General features: G+C 41.2%; 1 protein-coding gene across 1 annotated transcript; it reads right to left on the minus strand.

Annotated features, from left to right (window-relative positions):
* Positions 1-259: 259 nt before the first annotated feature.
* Positions 260-7,833, minus strand: LOC310953289 (indian hedgehog B protein-like). The gene is made up of 4 exons (XM_083922264.1): positions 7,069-7,833; positions 5,374-5,531; positions 4,738-4,841; positions 260-2,624 (listed from the first exon to the last, which is right to left on the minus strand). Exons 1-4 carry the CDS (start codon positions 7,372-7,374, stop codon positions 1,879-1,881), a joined length of 1,314 nt encoding a protein of 437 aa, XP_083778390.1. The 5' UTR covers positions 7,375-7,833; the 3' UTR covers positions 260-1,878.
* Between the last annotated feature and the right edge of the window lie 16,224 nt (positions 7,834-24,057).

The raw sequence follows: 24,057 nt of genomic DNA on the forward strand, positions 1-24,057 counted from the left end.
AAAGCCAGGGCCTCTCTATCAGAACAAGCATGATGTAAATACAAAGATACTTTATTACATAGAGTAAACATTATATATTAGTAATTCAGTGAGTAATAATGTGTGGCATATGATCTTTTCTAAATGTGTTGCCACCAAAGAAAGCACAGAGTAGTTTGGGTTTAAAAACGACAACTTTATGTTTCAAATACAAATTGTATGCACAGAGTTTGCGGAAAATAATAATAGTTAACATTATTTTCTAAAAATAGATCTTTAAATAGTCTCTCCAACAATAGCTTAATATACATATGTGACATATTTTTTTAGAAGGCATATAGAATAACATCTTGGAGTTCCTAGATAGCAAAGTTTGTCTTCATACTCAATAAGTGACGACTGGGCAACATGAACTACACGTTTATCCATATTCATTCAACTACCTAAAACATCTGCTTCCTGTCATGTTAAAAAACAAAATGTTTGTACCTATGTCAATGTAGGTCTTAAGTCTTGGGTGATAGATGGAATTTAGAAAAAAAAAAACCCATGCAAAGGAGAGCTATCAAGAAACTTCAAGATTAAAGAGATTTGCTGTCTTCTATTTTATATGATGCATAGCTGTTGCTTAATACAGTAGTCGAATACAGCCTGAGTGTTGTGTATACCTTCACTAGATATTACTGACCTGACAATTTAGACCCGAAACAACGAAAAGAATGTCACAAATAAAACATATTCTTAAATAAAATAACTGATAGAAACATGAAGGTGTATATATGAACCATATGAGTCAGTTTGAGACAATCAAGTTGACTGAAGGCCGATGACATACTTAGAAAAACAGATTAACAGCATGGTTGTTCTAACCCAATGCATCTATCTTGCATCAGTACTTAAGTATACAAACAGTGTCCATCATCATTCCTAAACCCTTTTCAGATGTGCGACTATAATGCAACATGCAACGATTGCTACATTGCATTCTTTAAATACACAGAACTTCATCCCCCATTGTTCAGTTGAATGTTATTTTGTAAATGAATTCCTACATACAGTATAGGCTCTATGAAGAGTAAAGAATCAGTGGATTTACTGCAGTGATGATTCTGACAGTAAACTTAGATTGTTATATCTTTCCTTTTTAAAAATGAACTGTATAAATACCTATGTACATATAGAGCTTCAAATCACACCATGTCCATGTTAGTTTTCTCCATGCTTCTCCATTTCTTTCCTCCTCAAATGTTTCCTTCATGTGTTGACATCAACCCATTCTTCTAACCCTCCCAAAATGTGTCACATAAGGTGTTCTAAAAATTTAAATTTCCTTCCGCAATATCCTTAAGCCCTATTATGATTTCAAGTTGCACACATGTTTACAGATTACAGTAATTACAGTACAAAGAATGGTAAAACTTGAATGTGTTCACATCTCACTTTTTTTGTTTTGTTAAAAGCTATTGTTTCAAAATACAGTCCCTGCTTTTGATCTTTGAGGTGCTCTAAATGGAACTAAAAATATTGACATAGATGTTCAACTCTTAAATTGAATGGGACATACCTATGCAGTATTTCTGTTGGTATTTGAGTTTAATATTCTTTCTGTCTATTCTTACGGTCACATAATTGCCTTTTATCTAACTCTTGGGATTAATGGAAATGCCAAAAGTGTAAAAAATAATTCTCCCAGTGTCTTCTCTTTGTCTTTTGCACAATTTTGCATGTGCTACTAAAAGGAGTTTGTTGAAGTACAGCAAATACAGGCAAGTAGGGTGGAAAAAACACATTTTCAGTATAAAATCAACTGTCTTTGGTGGTCCATCGATCTGTGCTTTGGTGCTCCTTAATAAAGGTAAGTGAATTAAGTCATCCGTGTCAAAAATGTCTCATTGGCTCCTATCTATGTCCTTGCTCGATCCCCAAGGGGTGGAAATGCCCAGCGTCCAACAGTGTTTGCCCCAGCTTCTGTAGAAGCCAAGGGTACCAGTGCAGGCCGTCGGTCTGCAGTTCTGAGGGTCCCATCAGGCTGTAGAAGAACCTCAGTGGGGCCAAGACCCAGTGGGCCAAATGGTGATTGTCCACAGCTGCATAGCAGGATGCCAGCACACCGTTCACCACTATGGACCCATGCTGGGTTAGAGGGGCATACAGCCCAGTGCGCCTCTGTTCTTCTACAAAGGTCACAGCTGAGAGTGTTGCCCTCGACCCCACTTTCCCTTGTGAAGTAAATACGCATTGTCCTGGCTGGACGTCACTGGCAAAAACCGTCCTCAGACCTGCTTTCCATCTAGGCCTGCCCTCACGTACGGAAACCAAAAGCAACTCTTCAGCTGTCTCTTCCCGTTTTGGCTCAGTCAGCCCACCAGTGCAGTCTGTGACGAAGATCAAGTGAGCGGCTGTTAGAGTAATATTAAGTCCTGCGCTGGTGCCAATGATGTAGAAAGTCTTTGTGACATTGGGCTGTTGGTCCAGAAAGGATAGGACCGGGCTGTAGAGAAGTGGGCTATGACCATCTGTCGTCGAAGAGGCCAAGATGCGGTCTCCAGCCTGAAGATCACGCATCTTTTTAGTGGCCCCACCTTCCAGGATAACCTGGGCATCACCAGGGAAACAGCCACCTGTTTTGGCTGCCACAGAATGTTCTGAGAGATGACAGAAAGATAAATAAGATTATTTGATTTGATTTAACTTAGTTTTAATTTTGAATGCATTATTTTTGGTGATCATGAAAGGACAAGGAGTCCGATCATGAGGAGAAAAGAATACAGTTTGAATTTCTCTCAGAAGAAGAGCAACAGCACAGAGGCATCTGCAGATAGTTCTAGGTCACTGATTGATCTATAAAACAGGCAAGACTTTGACACTGACCCAAGGACAACTTTATCTCAGGGGATCAGAAGGAGATTGTTAACAATGTTTAAACTTTATCTTCTCCGTCTGGCTCTCTCCTTATTCTTAAAACTCACGCACACACAGAGCAACAGTGAGGATTTCTAACCCAAAATTGATAATTTGATTGCTTTAAACTTTATTAGTGATTTTTTAAAAACTCTTTCAACAGGTTTGCGTGGCCCTCTAAGCACTCTCGTAATGCCTATAAGTTCCATGAATGTGACATGAAATCAATTATATAGTTTCCATAAAATGTGAAGTACTTGGTGGGGTTAAAGGAGTGTGTTTTAACAACTATGTATAGTTAAAAGAGCAGCTCTCCCCTGCTATTTTTTCATATAATGTTGTTACTGTAAACGGAATACTTTGTCCTCTCACTTCACATCACATCATTATGACATATGTAATAATAGATTATTAGAAAAGTCTGTCGATGTCTTCTCTGTCGGGATACTGTCATTCATTTAGACTGCCCAAAGTGCCACAGCATTAACATCTGATCTTGTTGGAGTATTTCTGAATAAAGTGTCCCTTTAAGACATGGTAAGACAAGGTGACAAGAAGAGGTAGTCAGCGAGAGCTAATGGATAACCAGCTGATTGTATCACCACAGTCAGAGCACGGTCTGGGGTCAGAGAAACAGGAAGGTACACAGACTCAGACCTGGGTCTAGATATTGTTTGGATTACAGCATAGTTTGTGTTTTAAACAGTCAGTCACATGGCCACGTTCAACGGTCCCACACAAGGGAAGAGCATTGGCACATTGCAGTGAGCTTGATTCCTAACAATGAATTATGAAACTGGGAAAATGGAAGCAAGAACCGAATGGAGTATTTGCTAGGGCTACAAGAGGCAAAATCAGTGTGTGTGTGTGTGTGTGTGTGTGTGTGTGTGTGTGTGTGTGTGTGTGGGTTAAGCAGTCTTAAGGCAGCCAAATATTTGTCCAAGGTGTGTGTGTCTGTAAGCCAGAGGGCTGCAGAAAAAGGAGGGCTGTGGCCGGGAGGTGATAAGACTAAGATAAGAGATCTGAGAGAAACCTACTGAAGGAAAAGCAACTGCAAAACAAAGGGAGAGTTAATCATCTCACAGCTTACTAACCTCAATGGACTGCTAGAATGTAGTTTGGCATCAAATAACTGGTGGTACCAGACATGGGTAAATGGGTTTCTAAAATGGGTCTCAAGGAGTTAGCATGGCTCGAGATGGAATGCGGTCAAGTATTGTTTGCATAAAGACTGTATCTGATACGCAATAAAACTGAAAAAAAAAATGAACGCTCTATCGCAGGAATGCAGAAAGGAGAGTAGGGTGCCACTTTTAATATACAGTAGATGTTACTTATTGCATATATTAACTATTGAATTGTCCAATCACTATAGCCCTACATCCATGCCAAAAAGGGTTGTTATACACTGGCTCTGTCTCTACATTATATGGCTAAATATTCTAGGATCATAAAAGAATGATCACTATACAATGAGATAAAGAAGAGAGACTAAATGTAGGAAAGAGCACAGGTGCACCAGCCTGCTTTGATTGGCTCCCAATAGGCCACAAACACACAAACACACACATAGACACACATAGAGACTGATGATTGTGGCACTGAAATGCAAGATAAACCATTAGTGAACCATTAGTGAATCACCAACAAAGGTATCAACCTCATTAGTGGTAATGACAGCTGGCCACAAAACATACAAAAACATATAAATACACACACGCGCCCACGCACGCACACACACAAACACACAGACACACACACATGCACGCACGCACGCACACAAACACACACACACACACACACACACACACACACACACACACACTGTACACACTGTAGCTTATATCCATCTTTTACCTGACTTGACGCTACAGTGAATGTGGGCTTTGGACTCGTAGTAGACCCAGTCAAATCCAGCTTCTACTGCCAGCCGGGCCAACATGGCGTACTTATTTCTGTCCCTATAAAAACAAAAAATAAAAGATATTGTAAACTACAAATGTGATTAAATCAGAGCTTGACTGCATATTTTTCCAAACAAGCACAGAAGACTGACGCCCATTGACATGTTTGTATAATGTAAAACATTTTAAACATTCAAATTTCAGGAGGAATTTGGCCCCAGGGGTATTCTTCTTCTTCCATATTATGCTGATTTTCAAATCAAATCTTGTACTTTGGGTTTCTACTAGAACATGTTTACATGCTTTAATGTTCAAAAAACACATCTGCATCTGTGCATCTGTGCACCATCACTGCAGCGAGGGAATGACGGCACTGTAGCAGCACTTTCTACCTATGTAAAGTATTGTGACATCACAACTGTACAGAGGTCCTGAAGGCTTGTTTAAAGGCACAGTTTCTCAATACGGGCTGTGTGCATTTCTTTGTGGATTGAGTTAGACAATATTGGACCTCTAACTGACTGCAAGCAGTTTAAATGTTGTCTGGTCTGGATTATTTTCACCACATATTGTGCACTATTGCACATACCTGTCTGAGGTGGTGATGTCGACAGCACGTCCCTCATAGTGCAGCGAGTCCTCTGAATGATGACCGTCCTCATCCCAGCCCTCAGTCACTCTCAGCTTAACACCAGGCCACATGTTCATCACAGAGATGGCCAGAGAGTTTAACTTGTCTTTACAACGCTAAAATAGAGGTACAAGGAAGGGGAAGGAACGCAGGAGTTAAAAAGAAACAACAAAATTAAAAGGACCTTATAATTCTGAGAGAGTAGCTGGAGGTAAAGATCAACAGATGAGAAGAGAATAGGGACATAGTAAGAAGAGTCGGGTATGATAAGTGTGAGGGATGTTACAGCCATGTTGTCAACAAAAAGATGCCCAAGCTCAGAGACAGAAAGACACATACAATGTAGAGAGAGAGAGAGAGAGAGAGAGAGGAATAGAGAGAGAGAAAGAGAGAGAGTGTGAGTGTGTGTGTGTGTGTGTGTGTGTGTGTGTGTGTGTGTGTGTGTGTGTGTGTGTGTGTGTGTGTGTGTGTGTGTGTGTGTGTGTGTGTGTGTGTGTGTGTGTGTGTGTGTGTGTGTGTGTGTGTGTGTGTGTGTGTGTGTGTGTCTGTGTGTGTGTGTGTGTGTGTGTGTGTGCTCCTGCTCAGTGTCATCACATTAGGGCGGGGAGAGGGAAGGTGGAATGAGTTGACAGAAAGAGGAACAGCATAACCCAGAGAGGGAGAACAAGGGAGGGACTAAAAATCAGACAAAATGCCCATAAGGCAAAAATTGATGAGAGCACACCTCACACACTTAAAACACATACAAATAAATTTAAACAATAACTCTGTTACAATTGTGTCAGGTAAATGGGCAAAGTACACACAGCTATCCATGTGTGCTTGCTTGGGATTATTAAACACTTTTCCAGTTACTTACATAAGGTCAAGATGCCTTTCAGCAAATCTGGAGACCTATTTTCTCTCTAGATTCATGTAGTAATGAATTATTAGTATCCACCATTGAAATAATGGATGAATTAAAGAATTAATGCTAGATTATGGTAGGCTACTTTTTCACATATCAAATTACATAAAACAAACTGGGCAGAGATTTGGCGCGCTGTGCGTAAAGGAGCAACGGCTCTAGTTGTACAATGTTATATGGGTAAGAGGTGCCTTCTTTGTTGGACAAATACACATTAAAACTATATGTAACTAAAATTAAGATTACTGCATTGGTTCTTGCACAGTCTTTAGTTTAACCCTAAAATGAGTTTGGGTTTTACGCACCTCCATCCGTGTGGCCTGATTGAAATGTGTACAGCATGATTGATGATTGAGGTTATTCAACGAAATAAGACTAAGCATGGGAGTGAAAGCAATACTTCTAAGGCGATATCAGCAGCTAAGAATGTCAAGTAGCAAAATCGAGAGGTGAAACGAAGGGTCGAGAGTCAGCGAAATCAATCATTTTGGTTTAAACATTTAACTGACGGCAAACACTCAGGAGAGAATTGGATGCAACAGTGTGGCTAATCTGGCCTGAAGTGATTCAGTCGATTCAACTACACGGACTGTTGTGCTGTCAGCTCTGAATTAACCAAAGAATATATTGGAAATCCAGTTATTTTATCACTTTAGTCAGTTTACATTACGATGCCACTCGGGAACAATGGTTCATTTTTGCGCATCTGTGAAAAATGTTTTACATCCACGCTCTCCCATTCATACCTGGGTCATGAGCCTGTCGGCGCCCGTGTCCTCCTCATCTTTGAAGATGATATCTGTGTTGTAATTCGGCGTCAGTTCTTTAAAGCGCTCGGAGTTGCGCGTTATTTTGCCCTCGGGTCTCCCGCTGGCTCCCAGTGTCTTCTCAGCGACGTTGGGACTGAATTGCTTGTACGCGAGCGGGATGAGCTTCTTCGGGAGCCGCCTCTTGCCGTACCCCCTCCCCGGCCCGCAGCCCTCCGAGGCAGGTGCGAGGAGGAGGACCAAGGCACACAGAGAGGCGGTGAGAAGGAACAAGGAGATCCGCATCGCCCCGGGGGGAGGGAGGACTCTCCCGGGGGAGAGAGATGTCTTCAGTACCTCCCCGGCTCAGTTCCCGACTCCATCGTCCGTGGCAGTCGCGACATCCCGTCCGAAACACTCGGATAAAAAAAGCTCACATCGGAGCCTCCAGGCACCATGGGGAAACCAAAAAGTTTTTTTAGCGGCTCCGGAAAATGAACCCAAATTGAGAAACTTCGCTCCCTCCGCCTTACAGAATCAACAGTAGTGTGCAGGCTGTAAAGTCCGTGTATTTAAACAAACAGGTTCAAAGTCGATTTGGTGGGTGAGAGAGTTAAAGGAAGAGAGAGAGAGTGGTTACTGATATCCAAGTTGCAGTGTTGTGGTTTCTCTCCCTCTCTTTATTTTGCTCTGGGGAACTGTCACAACATCAGCCACTTTTCGCCCGCTGTTGGTCGGTGCCCTCTCTGGATTGAAAGCTTCTCCTCTCCATATGCGGCCGATGTGCAACAAGCTGCAGCTTTCCAGTTGAATTGAAGGGATTTGAGTGATCCAAAACGAAATGTTGCCACTTCAGACCGCACCCTGCCAGTCCTGCCCTCCTCTCTCCTCTCCCTCTCTCCCTCTGTCCCTATTCTGCCACCCACCCCGCCCCTCCTGGGCACAGGGTGCACTGGAGAGTCCTGTCCACAGTCAGCAGGCAGGCAGGCAAGCAAGCAGCAAACATAAGCTTTGCCCTACATTGCTGCCGCTTAACATTTCCAGTTCTTGTCTTTGTCTGTCTGTGCCCTTGACAGCTCTGCATACTGATAACCTATTTTTGTAATTGTTGTTTTAGACTGTAAACAACAGGCAATCACGATCAATTAAACCAATCAATTTCCTGGAGTATGCAGCCACCAATGTTTTTCTATTCCCCAGCTGCATTCCAATATCAAATAAGGTCAAGGGTCACTTTTGACTGGGTGGCTAGTTTCTAGTTGACTGACTATTAATAGGGTAGTTTACTAACTGTGAGACAGACTGATTTCCTGGATGCTTGGCAGGTGGAGTAACTGAAGCATTGCTTGACTGAATAACTGATTGACTGACTGACACACATGATTGTTTGACTTGCTGACTGCCTAAATCTATGACTGACTGGCTGACTGAATGACTGCTGATCCACAGTACCAATTAGTCTAGACAATTGTCCTAATTGATCAATAAGATTAATAACTTTATGCAAGTTTCCTAAAATGGACAAATAACATCTTAAATGTAATACTTTTGGCTGTCTGGCTCCCTGGCTGCGTGTGGCTCTCTCACACACACACACACACACACACGCACACACGCACACACACACACACGCACACACGCACACACACACACACACACACACACACACACACACACACACACACACACACACACACACACACACACACACACACACACACACACACACACACACACACACACAAACACATACACACAGTTTAACACCAGCAAACCCAACCCCTCCAAATTAGCTCTTCAAATATTTGCCCACAGAAAATCAGTGGTCTCACCACTGTTTCTCAGGGCAGGCTCCTTTGAATGAACTGAACTGTACAAGGCTGAGGGTTTCCACAATTTATGTTTTATTATTTGTGAGGGTAAACACCATAAAGTATTTCTGCTGCACTACCGCTTTTCATGTCTCTTGATGGAACAGAGAAAAGCAAAGAGAGGGATTCACACACGGTAAACAGCCATCTATAGCTGTGTTTGCCTTTTAGCTGAAATAGAACATCAACTATGACTTGTGTAAATTCATCAGAGCTTTCCTGGTATGGAACATACAAGTCAGTTAAAAGAAATCAAAATCACCTCATTGTAGAAGGGGAATTTCTCTACTTATGTTTTCTATTTTTTGGTTACAAGTGATACAGAGGATACTTGTCAATTTCAGTCAGGGAAGTGTGGTGGGCATGGTCATTGACCACCTTTTGTGAAGTCTTACAGCTAAAATGTTGCTTTCAGATCAATAGGTGGAAGTGCCTTGGGTGGTAGATCATGTCGTCCATTAAATGTTGACTTTTGGGGAAATTAGCTTCTCTGCTTTCTTGCTGAGAGTTAATTAAGAAGATCAATACCTCTCTCATAGCTAGCAGCTAGTTAGCTTAACTTGGCACAAAGACTCGAAGCAGGGAGAAGCAGCTAACCTGGCTCGGTCCAAAGCTTACATAATCCCCCTACCAGCACCTCTGAAGGTAACTAATTAACCCATAATATCACAGTTGTTTAATCAGTTCAAACTCTTCTTTTGTATCAAGGACAAGTTGCATTTCAGGAGGATAGGTGCTAATTCCAACCAAAACACACTGCACTTCATCAATTGCACGCCGTAGTCTACGGCATAGATTTGTTGGGGCTTTCATTTTTTAAAATCTGGCGAGAATGAACAAAACAATTACGGTCGCTGTAGACAGTAGCTTGGCTATTTAAAAAATACAGGTTTGTGCAGGTTATCTCTTGTCTAGTTAGTGACGATTCTTTCTGACTCATCTGTGGTGTTTTATCTCCACCTTCAAGTACCGGCTGAGCTGGCTTGGAACCTTGGCCGAGGGGGTACTAAAAAGAGTACCAGGTACTATCCAAAACCTTTGCTTATGGACAACCAAAAAAGTGTCAAGTTGATTAGAGAAGAGTCATCCCATAGAGTGAAAACACAGCATAAATGTCCTTGATGAAGACACTGAACCCCAAACTGCAACCAGTGATGAGACTAGCGGCTTGCACGTTGGTACATGTAAGGCATTGTAAAGTACTTTGTATCGTTTTCAGGTTAAAGGTGCAGCGTGCATGCAGTTTATTTTCTATTTACAATATTTAACAGCTGTGCAGATGACATTTCAGTTTAGAGACACAACCAAAGAGCTATTGCGATCTATAACATACAGTATGGGAGCAGAAATCTATATGCAAATGTCTGTGTTTTCACAAGCATGTATGTTTTTGTGTAACTATCAAGATTTTGTTGCTGTGTGTGTTTGTGTGTGTGTGTGTGTGTGTGTGTGTGTGTGTGTGTGTGTGTGTGTGTGTGTGTGTGTGTGTGTGTGTGTGTGTGTGTGTGTGTGTGTGTGTGTGTGTGTGTGTGTGTGTGTGTGTGTGTGTGTGTGTATGTGTGTATGTGTGTATGTGTCATCCTTCCTTTGAAGATCATAAATACGGGCGTGGCTCCAGGCAGGCCCGCTGCCTATTCAGCGTGGCTGTCGACAATGCTTCAGAAGTGGTCACATTCTCCCATCCATCCAGTCCTCCCTTCATCCTTCATCCATCCGTCTTTCAGTTCTTCTTTGCCTCAAGAAAGGATATGGCCTTTCAAGCAGACAATCTGATCAGACCAAACCAAAGTGGAGAAGGACACCCCACATACCCCCCAAAAATCTCCTTTCTCTGTTGTTATTTATCAGCCTATCAAGTTCTGTCTTACATCATTTCTCAAAGCCTTTTGCATTACTGCAATGGTTCACATATTGTAAGGTATGAGCATAAACACACATGCACACAAACACGCACACAAACACACACACACACACACACACACACACACACACACACACACACACACACACACACACACACACACACACACACACACACACTCACACACGTGCAGGCCTACACACACACACCCGCAAAAACCTTCATATCCAGTCATGTGTGTGCAGTACACAGTCACAGGCTAATGGACACACACACACACACACACACACACACACACACACACACACACACACACACACACACACACACACACACACACACACACACACACACACACACACATATACACACATACACCAGGGCAGCCGACAAGCCAACCGAGCATCAGGCCCTTGCTCATTGATGTTTGTTAAAGTTATTAATTTTCTCTGTGAAATAAGAGGCCACGGTGGCAGGACAGCGAGAGATGGGTGCCAGCCCCAGCATCTCTCTCTCTGCTTTCATCTACTGGCACTGGGACTCTATGAGTCCACAGCTAAGGGCCTTTGCATGGGCATCGGGGTTACCCACGCATACTCAGGGCCCTAACCAACAAAGGCTCCTAGTGGGGCAAAAGGAGGAAGACACAGATGAAAGTAAATGCTAAGAAGGAGATGAAGAGAGAGAAATAGAAAGCATGTGAAAAAGGATGACATAGACAGACAGAGAGATAATGAGAGAGGGTGAGAAAATTGTACAAAGAGGTTTAGGAGAACATATGAGGGAGCAAGATGTGAAATGAGGAGTCGATAAAAGAAAGATAAATATGGGAGAGGAGTTGAATCAGTAAGAGAGAGTGAATACATGGCACATTAGCTGGTAAACAAGTGAGTTTAGGTTGTTTTGCAGTCAGTGGAAGCTAGCGTGTCTGTGGCTTGTGGTGATTCGCTGTAATGGGGGTTAAAGGACGTTATGCTCAAGGTAACAACAGCTGGTGGCTAAAACCACCATCCCTCTTCCTCCTTCTCCTCCTACTTCTGTGCCTTCACACACTCCAGCGTTCAAACCCAGACCACAATAAACACCTAACACTACATTTTTTTATACACTGTGCTTCAAGGCATCAGAGTCTGAAACCTTGTAAGCCTTAATCTTCCAGGACAAGGAGATAAAACTTCCTGGATGTGCTGCACTTAACTGTAGCCTTTCATTCACACATTTCGACATACATTTTTGGCAGGGAGTGCCATTTGGCCGAGGCAGTTTAGGAGCAAAGCCGGAGCTAACACGGCAGCCAATGGAAACCACAATGACCAAAACTGTCTATCAATGGTTGAGAGTGGCACCGATACTAGTCTTTCTAAAGGCTAGTTCAGTGCAGCGTGTTTGGTCAGAGAGCAGACAGAAGGAAAATAAAGGCAGGGTGATATAAAAGTGGAGCACAGGCTAAATGTGTCTTGGAGTTAGCGGGCTAGGCTAGCCACCGCATGGCTAAAGCAAACAAAAAGAGCTGCCCAGTGAACTGGAGTACGCTGTGCTCTGACACTAAACACATATGGACAGAGAGATGGAAGCATACATGCATACATGTAAGAATGCATTAGCATGCAGGTAGCCACATCAGCACAAATACACAACACATGCAATGTTTAGTTGTAAAATTACATTATTACAGAATACGACCACACATAAATGTGCACACATTGCTTCTCAGAATATTTCTGTCCATCATAGAATATAATGCAACAATAAACAATACAATTAAATAGTTTGTATTAGTTGTCTTCCTAGCATGACCATTGTGAAACTATTTGGGTCTTCAGCTTTGGAAAATAAACTATTTGATTTTAAAAGAAAATAAAGTAAATAAATTTTTCTAACCATGATTGAGTATTGAGATGAATGCAACGGTCTAAATGCAGCTAAGAAATCAAATTCATATCTCAGAAAGTCATTGAACTTCCTCTTAATTGCACTTTTTGGCATATTTATTAATTGCATGAGGATTGTTTTTCAAATGTTCCTTTCAAAAACTAGTCCTAAAAAAAGACTTGGGAAGATTGGAGACTTGCTTGAAGATTGTTGACGAAGACTTGAGTCAAATGTGTATGAAGTGTCCTAATAACAAGTCCAGTAGCTGGGTAATGCCAACAATAATGCAGTCAGTGCTCCTGCTGTACTCTCTCCATGTCATATGAGGGATCTTTTCTCCCTCTCTCCATCCCTCTCTCTCCTGAGTGTGTGCCACATCTGTGGGCTCTGTGGTGATGTTTCTCTGCTCAGAATGGATTCACCAGCTCAAAAACGTCCTTATTATATTTATATTTTACTACACCACTAGAAAACCATGCCAGCTGGACTGCAGAACTTTGGGTAGAAAGAGGGAGAGAAAGCAAAAGGGGAGGAGGGCAAGTGAGAAAGAGAGAGAGGAATGAAAAGATGGGGAAAAATGGGAGAGGCAAACAACAAGCAGAACATAAACAAGGATAGACAAAGACAGGTAAAGTGGAGTAGAAAGCAAAAGAGATAAGTGGATAAGCACAATGGGGCAGAGAAGTGGACTGAGATCCCTGAAACAGGCTGTGACAATATGATTACTTTGGGTGCTCAAAGGTAAACACAGAAATTGAAGAGATAGAGGGATATGAAAACAGAGTCAATTCACTCTTAACCACTGACATGCACACACTTAAACATGCATATGTACAGGCATGCTAACCGGAATCAGAGAAAAACAACAGTGACCTCTGATGAGGGGAGCTGGATGAAGGACAGAGGGACGTGGCTTTGAAAGAACGCAGGGAGGGACAAAGAGAGGGAGAGCTGATGAGAGATGAGGAAAGGAGAAGGTCCACAGATGAGGAGGGAAGAGGTCAGGGGAGGGTAAGTGGGATGACAAGAAGATTTGGTCGCGTGGAGGAAGAGGATGTAAACACAACTGGAAGGTGTAAAGAAAGTGAGAAAGAATACAAAGTTAGAGAAGGGAAATGAGAGAGTGGAGCACAAAGACACATACTATATGATTGTTTATGGAGGTAAGAACTCAGAAAACCACTTAACTGTTTATCCCCTGCTCCATTATTCATTATTCAGTCCAAGCAAAATCTCTAGCCTTCAGTCATATATTTTCACTACATTATATTATATTATATTATATTAATTTGGCAGACACTCTTGTCCAAAGCTTCTTACAGTTATTGCATTCAGCCTCTATAGGACCAAGAGCCAAGACTGTGTTTAGTGCTACAGTAGGCTTACAGTGCAGTGGGGAGTTTATCCCATCTGCAGCTTGTACAAAGGAGGACCTTGATCAAGAATGAGTCCTAGAGACCTGGCTCTATGAAAGTGATAGAATGGTTACTGTGATGGACAAGTCTCCATATTCACTACCGTTGAAGCAACAAAAACTCCTATCCCACATGCACTGCAAATCTGAAATGATCTAGACATTAAACGGAGGTCTGTATGTGAGAATGCAAATGTCCAAATCAGCTGGACCTGACATTATGCAGACTTTAACCCTGCCCCTATTACAAAATCCATGCAATGTCCGATTGAGCCGTGAATAGTTCTGGTCACTGTCTGGAAAATTTGCAGTGAATGAGTGGGCGTGTTGATGTTTCTATCATGTGGCTCACAATAAAACACACAAAAATGAAATCCGTCAACTTCTGTTCTTTATGACCAAAGTACGAACAGACTACATGACCGTGATGTAAATCATGTCTTGTCTTGCCTCCTGCACCGTCTACACAGGCTCCGCCCCTTGCCTAAACCATACAGAGTATTTCCAATAAGTGAGAACTTATCTGACACGGACAATCTTCTGTTGTCTGCTACATGTGTGATACAGCAACTCCGAAAAATGTCTTATGAATTAGACACTGTTCATATTAGAAAGTGGCTATGTTCAGTCTTAACATGTTCAAGGGGAGCAGTAATGCGTACCTCCACCTGATTGCCAGATGGTGAAATGATTAAGATAGCTGAGTGTCATCAGCATTGCAGTGGTAGAAGCCATGCAAGTGTGACAGAACCAGGTGTCCTTGTGTGGAGGCAGAGGCTGAGGGCTGAGGGGGGCCAGGCTGCAGCAACTGATGCTTTCTATGTCACGTGGTAGGAGCGACTCCTCAGACCCTGAGATACACAACCCTTCAAGAGCGGAAAGGAGGGTCGGGTAGTTAAGCATGTCATTAACGCACGCAGCAGAGAGAGCCAGTATGTATGAGGATGGAGAATAATGAGTGTGCTCTAGTAGTGTGCTATTGTATGCAGAACCACTGTCACCACAAAGAGGGTACAATACAGCATCTCCAATAGGTAGCCTGCCTTGAATCCAGACTGTAGCGGGTATAGAAGGTTTCCCATTTCCCTAAAGGATTCTGTCAGCAACCCCATCCACATAAAACAGTTGATTAAGCTACCACACCCCTTGTCTACCCACATAGGAACCAGAAAGTAAAAAACAATCCTTTTAGCCCCTGTGTCTTCAGCTGCTGATGCCAACACCACCTGCATCAATAACCCAGAGTGATGATGGTGAGGAGAACCATGTAGCTTGCACTCACAACAAATCTATATATAATCTAAGATTTATCATTCACACACTCAATCTGTAAACTGTATCTTTCCTGATTCAAATGTCATCGTCAAAGACCATCCAATGGATAACAATCCCACAAAGCCTCTGGATAGAATTTTTTAACATCTGTTACCATCAAAATGTTATTCTGGGGAGAAAACACATCTGCCGTGGTTTCCTTTGAAGTAACATTATAGTTTTGTTCTGTTTGTAACTCTTAATGTCCTGTCAGCAACTGAAAAAGATATGGCAAACTTCAGTGGGATCTTCTTAGCTAAATAATGGTTCATGCATAAACAGTAAGACAGAACTGGTCTATTCTCAAATCCAGCACATTCAGAAGTATTTAGCTAATTTCGCAATAGAGCAAAATCATTCCTTAGTACCTTAGTTTTAAAAGAAATCTACATCAGATTAACTTCCCCATGAGGCAAATAGTTACCAGAGTGGAACAACTACTACCGAGGAAGGAAATAGGGACAGTGGAACAATTTTATTGAACAAACAGCACTGTTAATCGAGATTGTTATCAAAAGGAAGTGATACTAGCTACTCCCAATAAAACCACGACAACAATAGACACTGTGTCTAGTTTGAGAGCAGGTTTTGTTACTTTTTCTGTCTTTTTTCAGGAGGCACATTGTTACACACTCAATCAAAGAAACTCATCTACATATGTAGAATGCATTAGCTGTATTTAGAGATTAATGTTACGTAAAAAATGCACAGTTTCCATTAATGTCAATCCATCAGCAATATGACACGTTTCCAACAACCATTCAATCATAAGAACCTTTGAGTTCATATGTTTTGTTCTACTCTGAAAAAAGTAGTATCAATTCAGCAACATAAGTATCTGTCACTTCTAACATCTTGAGTCACTTGTTGCCCACTTTACAGAAAACCTGTTCATCTATACGTCTATGAGTCTGGGTGGAGCTGTGTGGAAAACATGCTAGAGAAACAATTTTCTCTCATTTTGTAAAGATTTTCATATCCTCATTTATAAATCAGACACATGCTTGTAGATCGTGTGTGTAACTACCAATTAACAAATTCAAACTTGACGAAGTATGAAGAGAAAAAAACTGATGGAAGGGCAAAGACACTGTCAGTGAGAGGAAAAAATAAGTGATAAAGACAGCACCACAGAAAAGTGGTAGTGTATGGCAGAGTGAAAACAATCAGAAAGAAAAAGGTGATAGAAAGAAGGAGGAACAAAGACACCGGAAGAACCCGAGTTGATACCAATGAAAAAGAGCAAGAAAGAAAGGATAGAGATAAAGAAAGCAAGAAGCGAAAAAAGAAAGAGGGCGAGAAAGGGCAAAAGAGAGATGGATGGCTATGAAGACTGGTACTGATCAGTAGCTCTTTCTGTGATGCGGCTTCCAGCTTCCAGCCCACCGATTGGTCAGTTGCCTAACTCAGAACATGCGTTCCCACAATCCCTCAGCACCACTTCAATCCCACCACACTGGTTCACCACTCTGCGGCTCAAAACGGTGCCTGCTGGCATGGGCAACATATCAATAAATTCATTACACATTTATACTTAAATATTTATACTGCAGCAGTGTGTTTTGCACAGAGATGGTATTTATAGTGTGTGTATGAGTGCGTGTATGTGTGTGCACGTGTGTGTGTGTGTGTTTGTGTGTATCTATGTATACTCATATTTATAGCACAGTGTCACATCGTTGCTCTGTGCTGCGGTGAGACAGCTGTCTGGGGTGGGGGTGGGGGGCGTTGGCCTTTGGGCAGGGTGGAGGGGGGTTTATGCAGAGTAACAGAGAACAAGTGGAAAGATACAGGGACAGGCATTTAATAGAAACCTAGATGAAGGAGGAGGAAATCCAGATGATGCACTGAGAGAAAGATGAGAAACCAATGATCCAGAACATAAAGTGATGGCAAATGCAGTAGTAAGTCAATGGGAAAGTAAGAATTAGTGACAGATTTCAATGAAAAATGAAACAAAAATCGAGCTGATAACACTCCATATTGCTGCTACTACAAAACAGGGGAAGCAGGAAATCAAAAATATTAAATATTCTTTTATTGGCACCACCACTCCCACCGAAAGACTCAATTCTACAAAGACAAAGAAATATTTATTTTGTGGAAAACAGAAACTAGGGAAATTACATGGTGTTTTATTGTTCAGCTGTTTATTGAATGAAGACATTTCCATTCAAATACCCTTTTAGATACTGCTTCACTGCTTCACTATTGTTCGTACGGTTACAATGGCTTTCATAAAGACCATTCAAAACAGTAGCAAGAGACTACGTGCCATCTAGAACATGGCAGCGAGGGTGAAAAGGCCACAGAGCTATTGGCAAGGCCTTTTTAACATGGAGCTGAATAATGAGTTAATGAAGACACACTGAGCTGGCTTGACGCATTTGTTAAAGAGGAACTCCACATTAAAAGAAAGTGTGCTGTTGTTGCTGTGGTGATTGATCATATGACCCACTAATGAAAGCACTTATACTTTCCTCTTTGCCAAGAAATACCATATATGTGTGTATGCTGACATTCCCTTGCTATATTCAAATGTGCTGCAGGGTTAGTGACTCTTTTCAGTCAGCTCGCTGCAGATTATGCTGCGTGCATTGTACTGAGAAATTGAGAACTTCCAACTTCTGACACGTAAAAGTGCAATGAAACAGAATGTTCAAGTCTGAATTCCGAGTCAGGCTCACTCTTGCGTGTCTGACCGGTGTAGTAACATTTTTTTTTCACTGCTGACTCACAATGGCGGATCAACAGACATATAGAACGTATGAAGGCCCCACGCTACATCGCCAAGGTGAGAGCTGCCAATCTAATGACTTCATACAAGCGAAACTGTTGGGTTTCCAAAGGAACTCTTGGAGATGAGGCCCCAGTTACATCTTACTCTTAAGTGACCGCTAGAAACGCCAAGTTTATGCAGAAGTTAGCCTGCTTAAAAAGTAACAGTTCTTTGTAATGGCAATGTACGTATAAAAAATCCTGCTGTTAATGGAAATGTCTATTTCTGCGGAAATAACACTCTTTCTTTTAAGGTAACAGAAAAAAATAAAGAATCCATACATCAACTAAGCTTGAACAATCCTTTGTGCTTTTGTGTTATTTACATATCAATAACACACATTTCAACTTTAATCGCCGACGACAGATTACACGTTTTCTACACATGACAGATTATTTTTATCATGGTCAGACTGAATGTATTTCACTATAAGGAGGTAAAGTTATTCAGAAGGATACAACTTTAGTGTGAAATTTGATCCAAGCAAAGCTCATTATACACACTTAAAGGCACTGAAATCAATATTCAGAAAATTGATATAGCAGCAAACAACTCATTTCTATGTAAAGATATAGTGGAGTAATGGCGTCCTAAGCTGAGAATGAAGTCACTCTCCCCTGTGTGTGTTGTAATCTGAGCTTCTCTGTTACTTGTTGTGATAGACAGTCAAGCCACACGTGCATGTTACCCCATGTGAACGTGAAAAACATCGCTATTTCACATATTAGGACGAGAGCTGTGTGGAGGCAATCTAGCCCATAATTGTTTTTCAGTATTTCTAGTAGAGCACCTTTCACATATGTAAGCTTGAACATACAATATTTCATCATTGACCTGTTGTTGTTGTTGTTGTTGTACTAACCTAGAGCACTTTTTTAAAGGATGTCTCTACTAAAGGTGTCACTTTGACCAAACTCTTCATCTGTGTCACAGAGTAAGCTGTAGCTGACTTATGAATGAATTTACTGATTGGGAGATTGTTAGGGTTAGCTGGATGTGTTGACTTGTTAACCTCATGTATGCTGCATGTTTACTCAGTGAGCTAGCAGTTAGGCAGTGGAACATACATGAACTGTGTGTGTATTTGCAAGTGTGTGGGTGTGTGTTGAGGCGCTGAAAACATCTGATGGATTTCCCTCATTTATATATGTGTATTTGTAAATACAGAAGGCCTAGTCTAGTAAAAAATATTTTACCCAGGTTCCCTCATCTTTTCTGTCTAAGTGTGCATGTGCATTCATGAATGGACGCGTGAAATGTATCATGGCGTAGAGTTCATACGTGTACCATTCCCCCTGCTTCTGTTCAAAAGCATGTCTGTGTCGTGCACATACAGAGGCCTCACTGAAAATAACACCCCAGTCAACAACGTCTTCATTTGACTTCATTCACCATCAACAGCCTCATTTTACCTTACCATAATTATACCTCAACCAGACTCCATTCCCCAGCAACAACATCTGCACTCCATTTTCATCAAGCAGCGCAAAATTGAGTTTACATTGTCAATTAACAAAATATCCATCTTGGAATGAATTAACACATCTATATCTTAAATGATTTTTACTGTACTACCACCTGGAAATTAAATGGATTTCCCCCTGCTTCGGTGTTACTTTAAATGGAGAAAAAACAGGGTTTATTGCAAGCATAAATATAGCATTATTTTAAGAAACCTTGGGAACCCTACTTTTGGTCCTATCTTTGTCTGATCAGACAGTCACAGCAGTATGTTTTGCAGAGCCCAACACACCAGTGGCTCAAAACAGAGGAAGAAATTAAGATGAAACAATTATAACACAGTTCATGAAACATTTCCCAGTTAAAGTTCTAAAAGAAACCTCATCCTGATGTAGCCTGCAAAAACAATCTTTTAGATTCCATTTGTTTTGAAATAAGATTTTGCCTCTACAGCTTATTTAATCCATTACTTTCCAAGGTTGCCAATCAATTGTGCACCTTTAATTAAAAGAGGAGTAAAGATTTGTTCATTTAAAATGTTAATTTTCAAACTTATGAGAACAGAAAGTTGCCTCTAGTTATTGATGGAAATTGAGCTACCAGTACAAACAAATCATTCACTAATAATTTGTACATAAAATATATTAGTTTAATGTAATGCACATTTTAGATTTGTGAATTCCTACACCATGGCTCGGGTCAGCACACAGACCTGGATGAGAGGGCAGTAGTTTTTAGAGAGAGAACTGTGTGAGATGATGTGAGAGGTTTTGGAGAGAGACAGAAACAGGGAGACAGCGACGGACAGACTGAGAAATTAGGGGCTCTACTGACCAGAAACTGCTCTGACTCAGTCAAAGTCAACATCTTTGCTGACATCACTGACCATCAGCTCCATCATTTCAACTTTAAATGCTTTGATGGCCCGAACAACTGTCATTTGTCTGAACCCACAAGGGATTTACTACTGCCAGTGACACACGGGGTAGCCCTGTAGTCCTGTGAAACAAAATGCCAGCAGGTTTATGAACTGTACATCAAAACACATTAAATAATTCCACAGCACTGCAAAGTTCTAGTTTCTGGAAGTAAATATTGACCAGCTTAAATGATGAATTTGGTATCTCTAAGGTAAAAGATGAGGGGGGAAAATACATTTGCCAAATGTCTTTTTTTCCCTTCTTTTTTTGCAGTGACCTACTTGGAAAGTGGTGTTCTGAATAAGAGGACTGTAGTGTGAGATGAGAGAGGTAGACAACTGACCGCAGGCGTCCTGCAGGCACCGGTCAAATATACACCGACTTAATTAACACTTGTGAAAACCTTTTACAAGGCCAACAATGTGATCCATGAACGGTTTTATAATGTAACACTTTGTGGGGAGATGTAAGGATACATAGGTCTATGGATGTACAGATGTTACGTGTTTTTTTTTCCGGCTAGCAGTTGGTAGAGAAAACATGGAAGGTTATGTTAGGTAATACAGTTGGGGCAGTATTTAACAATGGATTCAATTAAAAGTATTTTTTTAATAAATAAATGCTGAGAATTTGGTGATGAGTCACAAAAGCCAATATAGAATTAACTGTTTTATTACATTTATATTGTAATAAAAAATTACTAACATAATAAAATATGTTAGTAAGAAACAGTTTAACTCAGTAACACAGATGTCTACCTAGGACTCAAATTCGGCATTAATTAAACTTTGATGATATTTCTTCTTTAATTGGAAATCATGTGATGCGAGGGTACCGAAGAAGGTTAAGAGGGAGTTTAGAAATTGAAGCCGGCCTAAAGTTGTGGTTGTCTGCATGGGGTGGGGTGGGTGGGGGGGCTAGGCAGGCGAGGGGAAAGGGGTTTCAAACCAGCAGCTTCTAATCCTGACACGCTGCCTCTGCCAATTATAAGGGCTTTAAACACAACCGGTGGGAGGAAAAAACATGACCAGGGAGACCAGACTAGCGCCGGGGCGTATTTAGCAACATACAGGCAGACTGTAATTACATATATGGCCAACAGAGAGATTTAATGACTTTTTCCTCCTTCTACTGATTGACAAGGCAGAAGGGATGAAGGGGGGTGGGGGGTTGGATAAGGCAATAACAGAGAAAGAGCATGAGCGTCAGTGTTTAATTTTAGCAGAATGATTCAAATTGATCAATCTGCCAGAGAGGTTTAAAAAAAAGGGGGTTATGAACTGATGTAAGCCACATACAAAAACATACAGTGGGGTGTTTAGGTATTTAGAGACACATTTTTCTGTTGTTTCTGTTGTATTGGCAGTGATGCATGATTTAATGGCTTGACCTTGAAAGTTCATTCTTGACCTCAGGAACAGCATATGTGAGTTTACCTCAAAGGTCAGCTTACTAGCTTTGTTCTGAACTTTCAACCGCGTTTCCCAGTTTATCATCTGAGCTCCATTAGGAAATCGAGCTGGGTCAGGTGTCATGTGACACGCAGGACATCGATGACATGATAACAACTTCTTCCTTGATCCGAAGACGAATGCTAGTTTTTGAACTTCAGATGTGACTGATGTTGCACATGCAGGTCATGCGATTAAACTGCTGAGCACTGATTACTGATCACAATGTAGTTAAATCAGTGCCATGTCAGTAGTTTAGCAAGCATGGCTAAAAAATATCAAATACCAAGCAATCCTACATATGCATATAGTGCCCCTCTGTTTACTGCAAATTATAAACATCAACAGTTGGCTAAAGTAATGTAAATAGTAAATGGACTTGGAGTTGCGACTTTCTAGTCTTTGGACCGCTCAAGGAGCTGATACACTACTTGCCACATTCACCGTTTTGAACACACATTCACATACTGATGGGAGTAATATTGGGTTCAGTGTCTTGCCCAAGGAAACTTCGACATGCAGACTGGAGGTGACTCGAACCTACTGATCCTCCAATTAGTGGATGATCTGCCTACCTCCTGAACCACAGTTGCCATAAAAGAGCAACGCTCCAATCAAAGTGTGTGTGTGTGTGGGGGGGCCTCTCAGTTCATTTTCGATTATCATGGGGCCTTATCAACAGTGCAGGGCAAAATGCGTCTGGATACATATGGATAGACTTACAACCAATCAGAGTGATGAAACGTGACCTATAACCAATCAAAGTAAACCAAACAGTACACTAAAATGCATTTCTGAAGACATTTTATGCAAGAAAATTGGCAATACAGTAACAGAATATCGAGTCATATTTGATCATTGCTGCCTAGTTTGACAGTTTGATCTGAGTTTCGTGAGCCTGAAAAACTGTGCTGAACAGAACTGCTGCTTTCTTAAACTGATCACACATAAGATAAAACATTGAGATTGGTCCATAAGAGATCAGCCAGACCTATCTGCCAGAGCAAATGAAACATGAGTTTGGCAAAATGAAAATAAAAACATGGTACCTACCAGTTTGTGCCTAACCCCAGTCTGTGCCTCTTATGTATAAGCATTGCTTTTGAGTCACAATAGTAACCATCCTCCCTCTAAAAAAGATAATTACACGTCAATCTTTACTTACCGCTGTTCTGAAGGTATTTCCAGAATCCTCAAAGACTTTTCTAACCATCTGGATGAAAAACTATTCTATCCACTGTACGATACAAATTACTTTTAACTCATTTTACTTCTTTGTTATGATTAAGAAACAGAGTCTCAACTTCGGAAACAGGTTTAAAATATTTTTAATCGTACAGCAAATGGTTACTGAAATCTTCAGGGAAATGTCAACATCCCATCAACGATATGTGTTTCTTGGCACAATCTGACCAAAAAAACAACATTTGTAATTGTATTTGGTCCCCTAAATAGCAAAAATCCTGAAAGTCAATTTAACTTTTTCTGGTACAAATGGGGTCTGAAATCTACATATTGTCATCATCTATTTGAGACCCAGAGAAACATGATGTTTTCATATGTTGTTTGTAGATAGCGTGCTGCTCTTGTTTACGCCCTTGCGAGCATCTTACATCATTACAACCACAGCAACATAATAATAGCGTGCACTGCAGACACACACACAAATAGACATCCACACACACACACCTCATCCCATCTTTTCATCGCAAACCACATTCACACTTCCCGTAAAAGCCTGGCTTCTTAAACGATGGGTCGGAACCCAAGATGGATCGCAGCCCTACTTCCGGTGGGTTGCCACATGATAAAGAGCCCTCATATTGTTTAATGAGGCTGCATCCCAGGCTGCATTTCTCTTTTTGGCTTTAAAGGCACAGGATGTGAAAGAAACTGCCATAAACATCCTTTTTTCTTGGTGATAGATCTCTCCATCCCCCCACCCCCTTTCTTTCCTATCCATCAAGTCTCCGGCTTTAATTTCTTCCTTTGAATCTCTTTAATCTGTCTCTCCAAAGATATAACCACAACCAGTTACCATGGAGA

The sequence above is a fragment of the Echiichthys vipera genome (genome assembly GCF_963691815.1).
Source record: "Echiichthys vipera genome assembly, chromosome: 10".
Lineage (NCBI taxonomy): Eukaryota > Metazoa > Chordata > Actinopteri > Perciformes > Trachinidae > Echiichthys > Echiichthys vipera.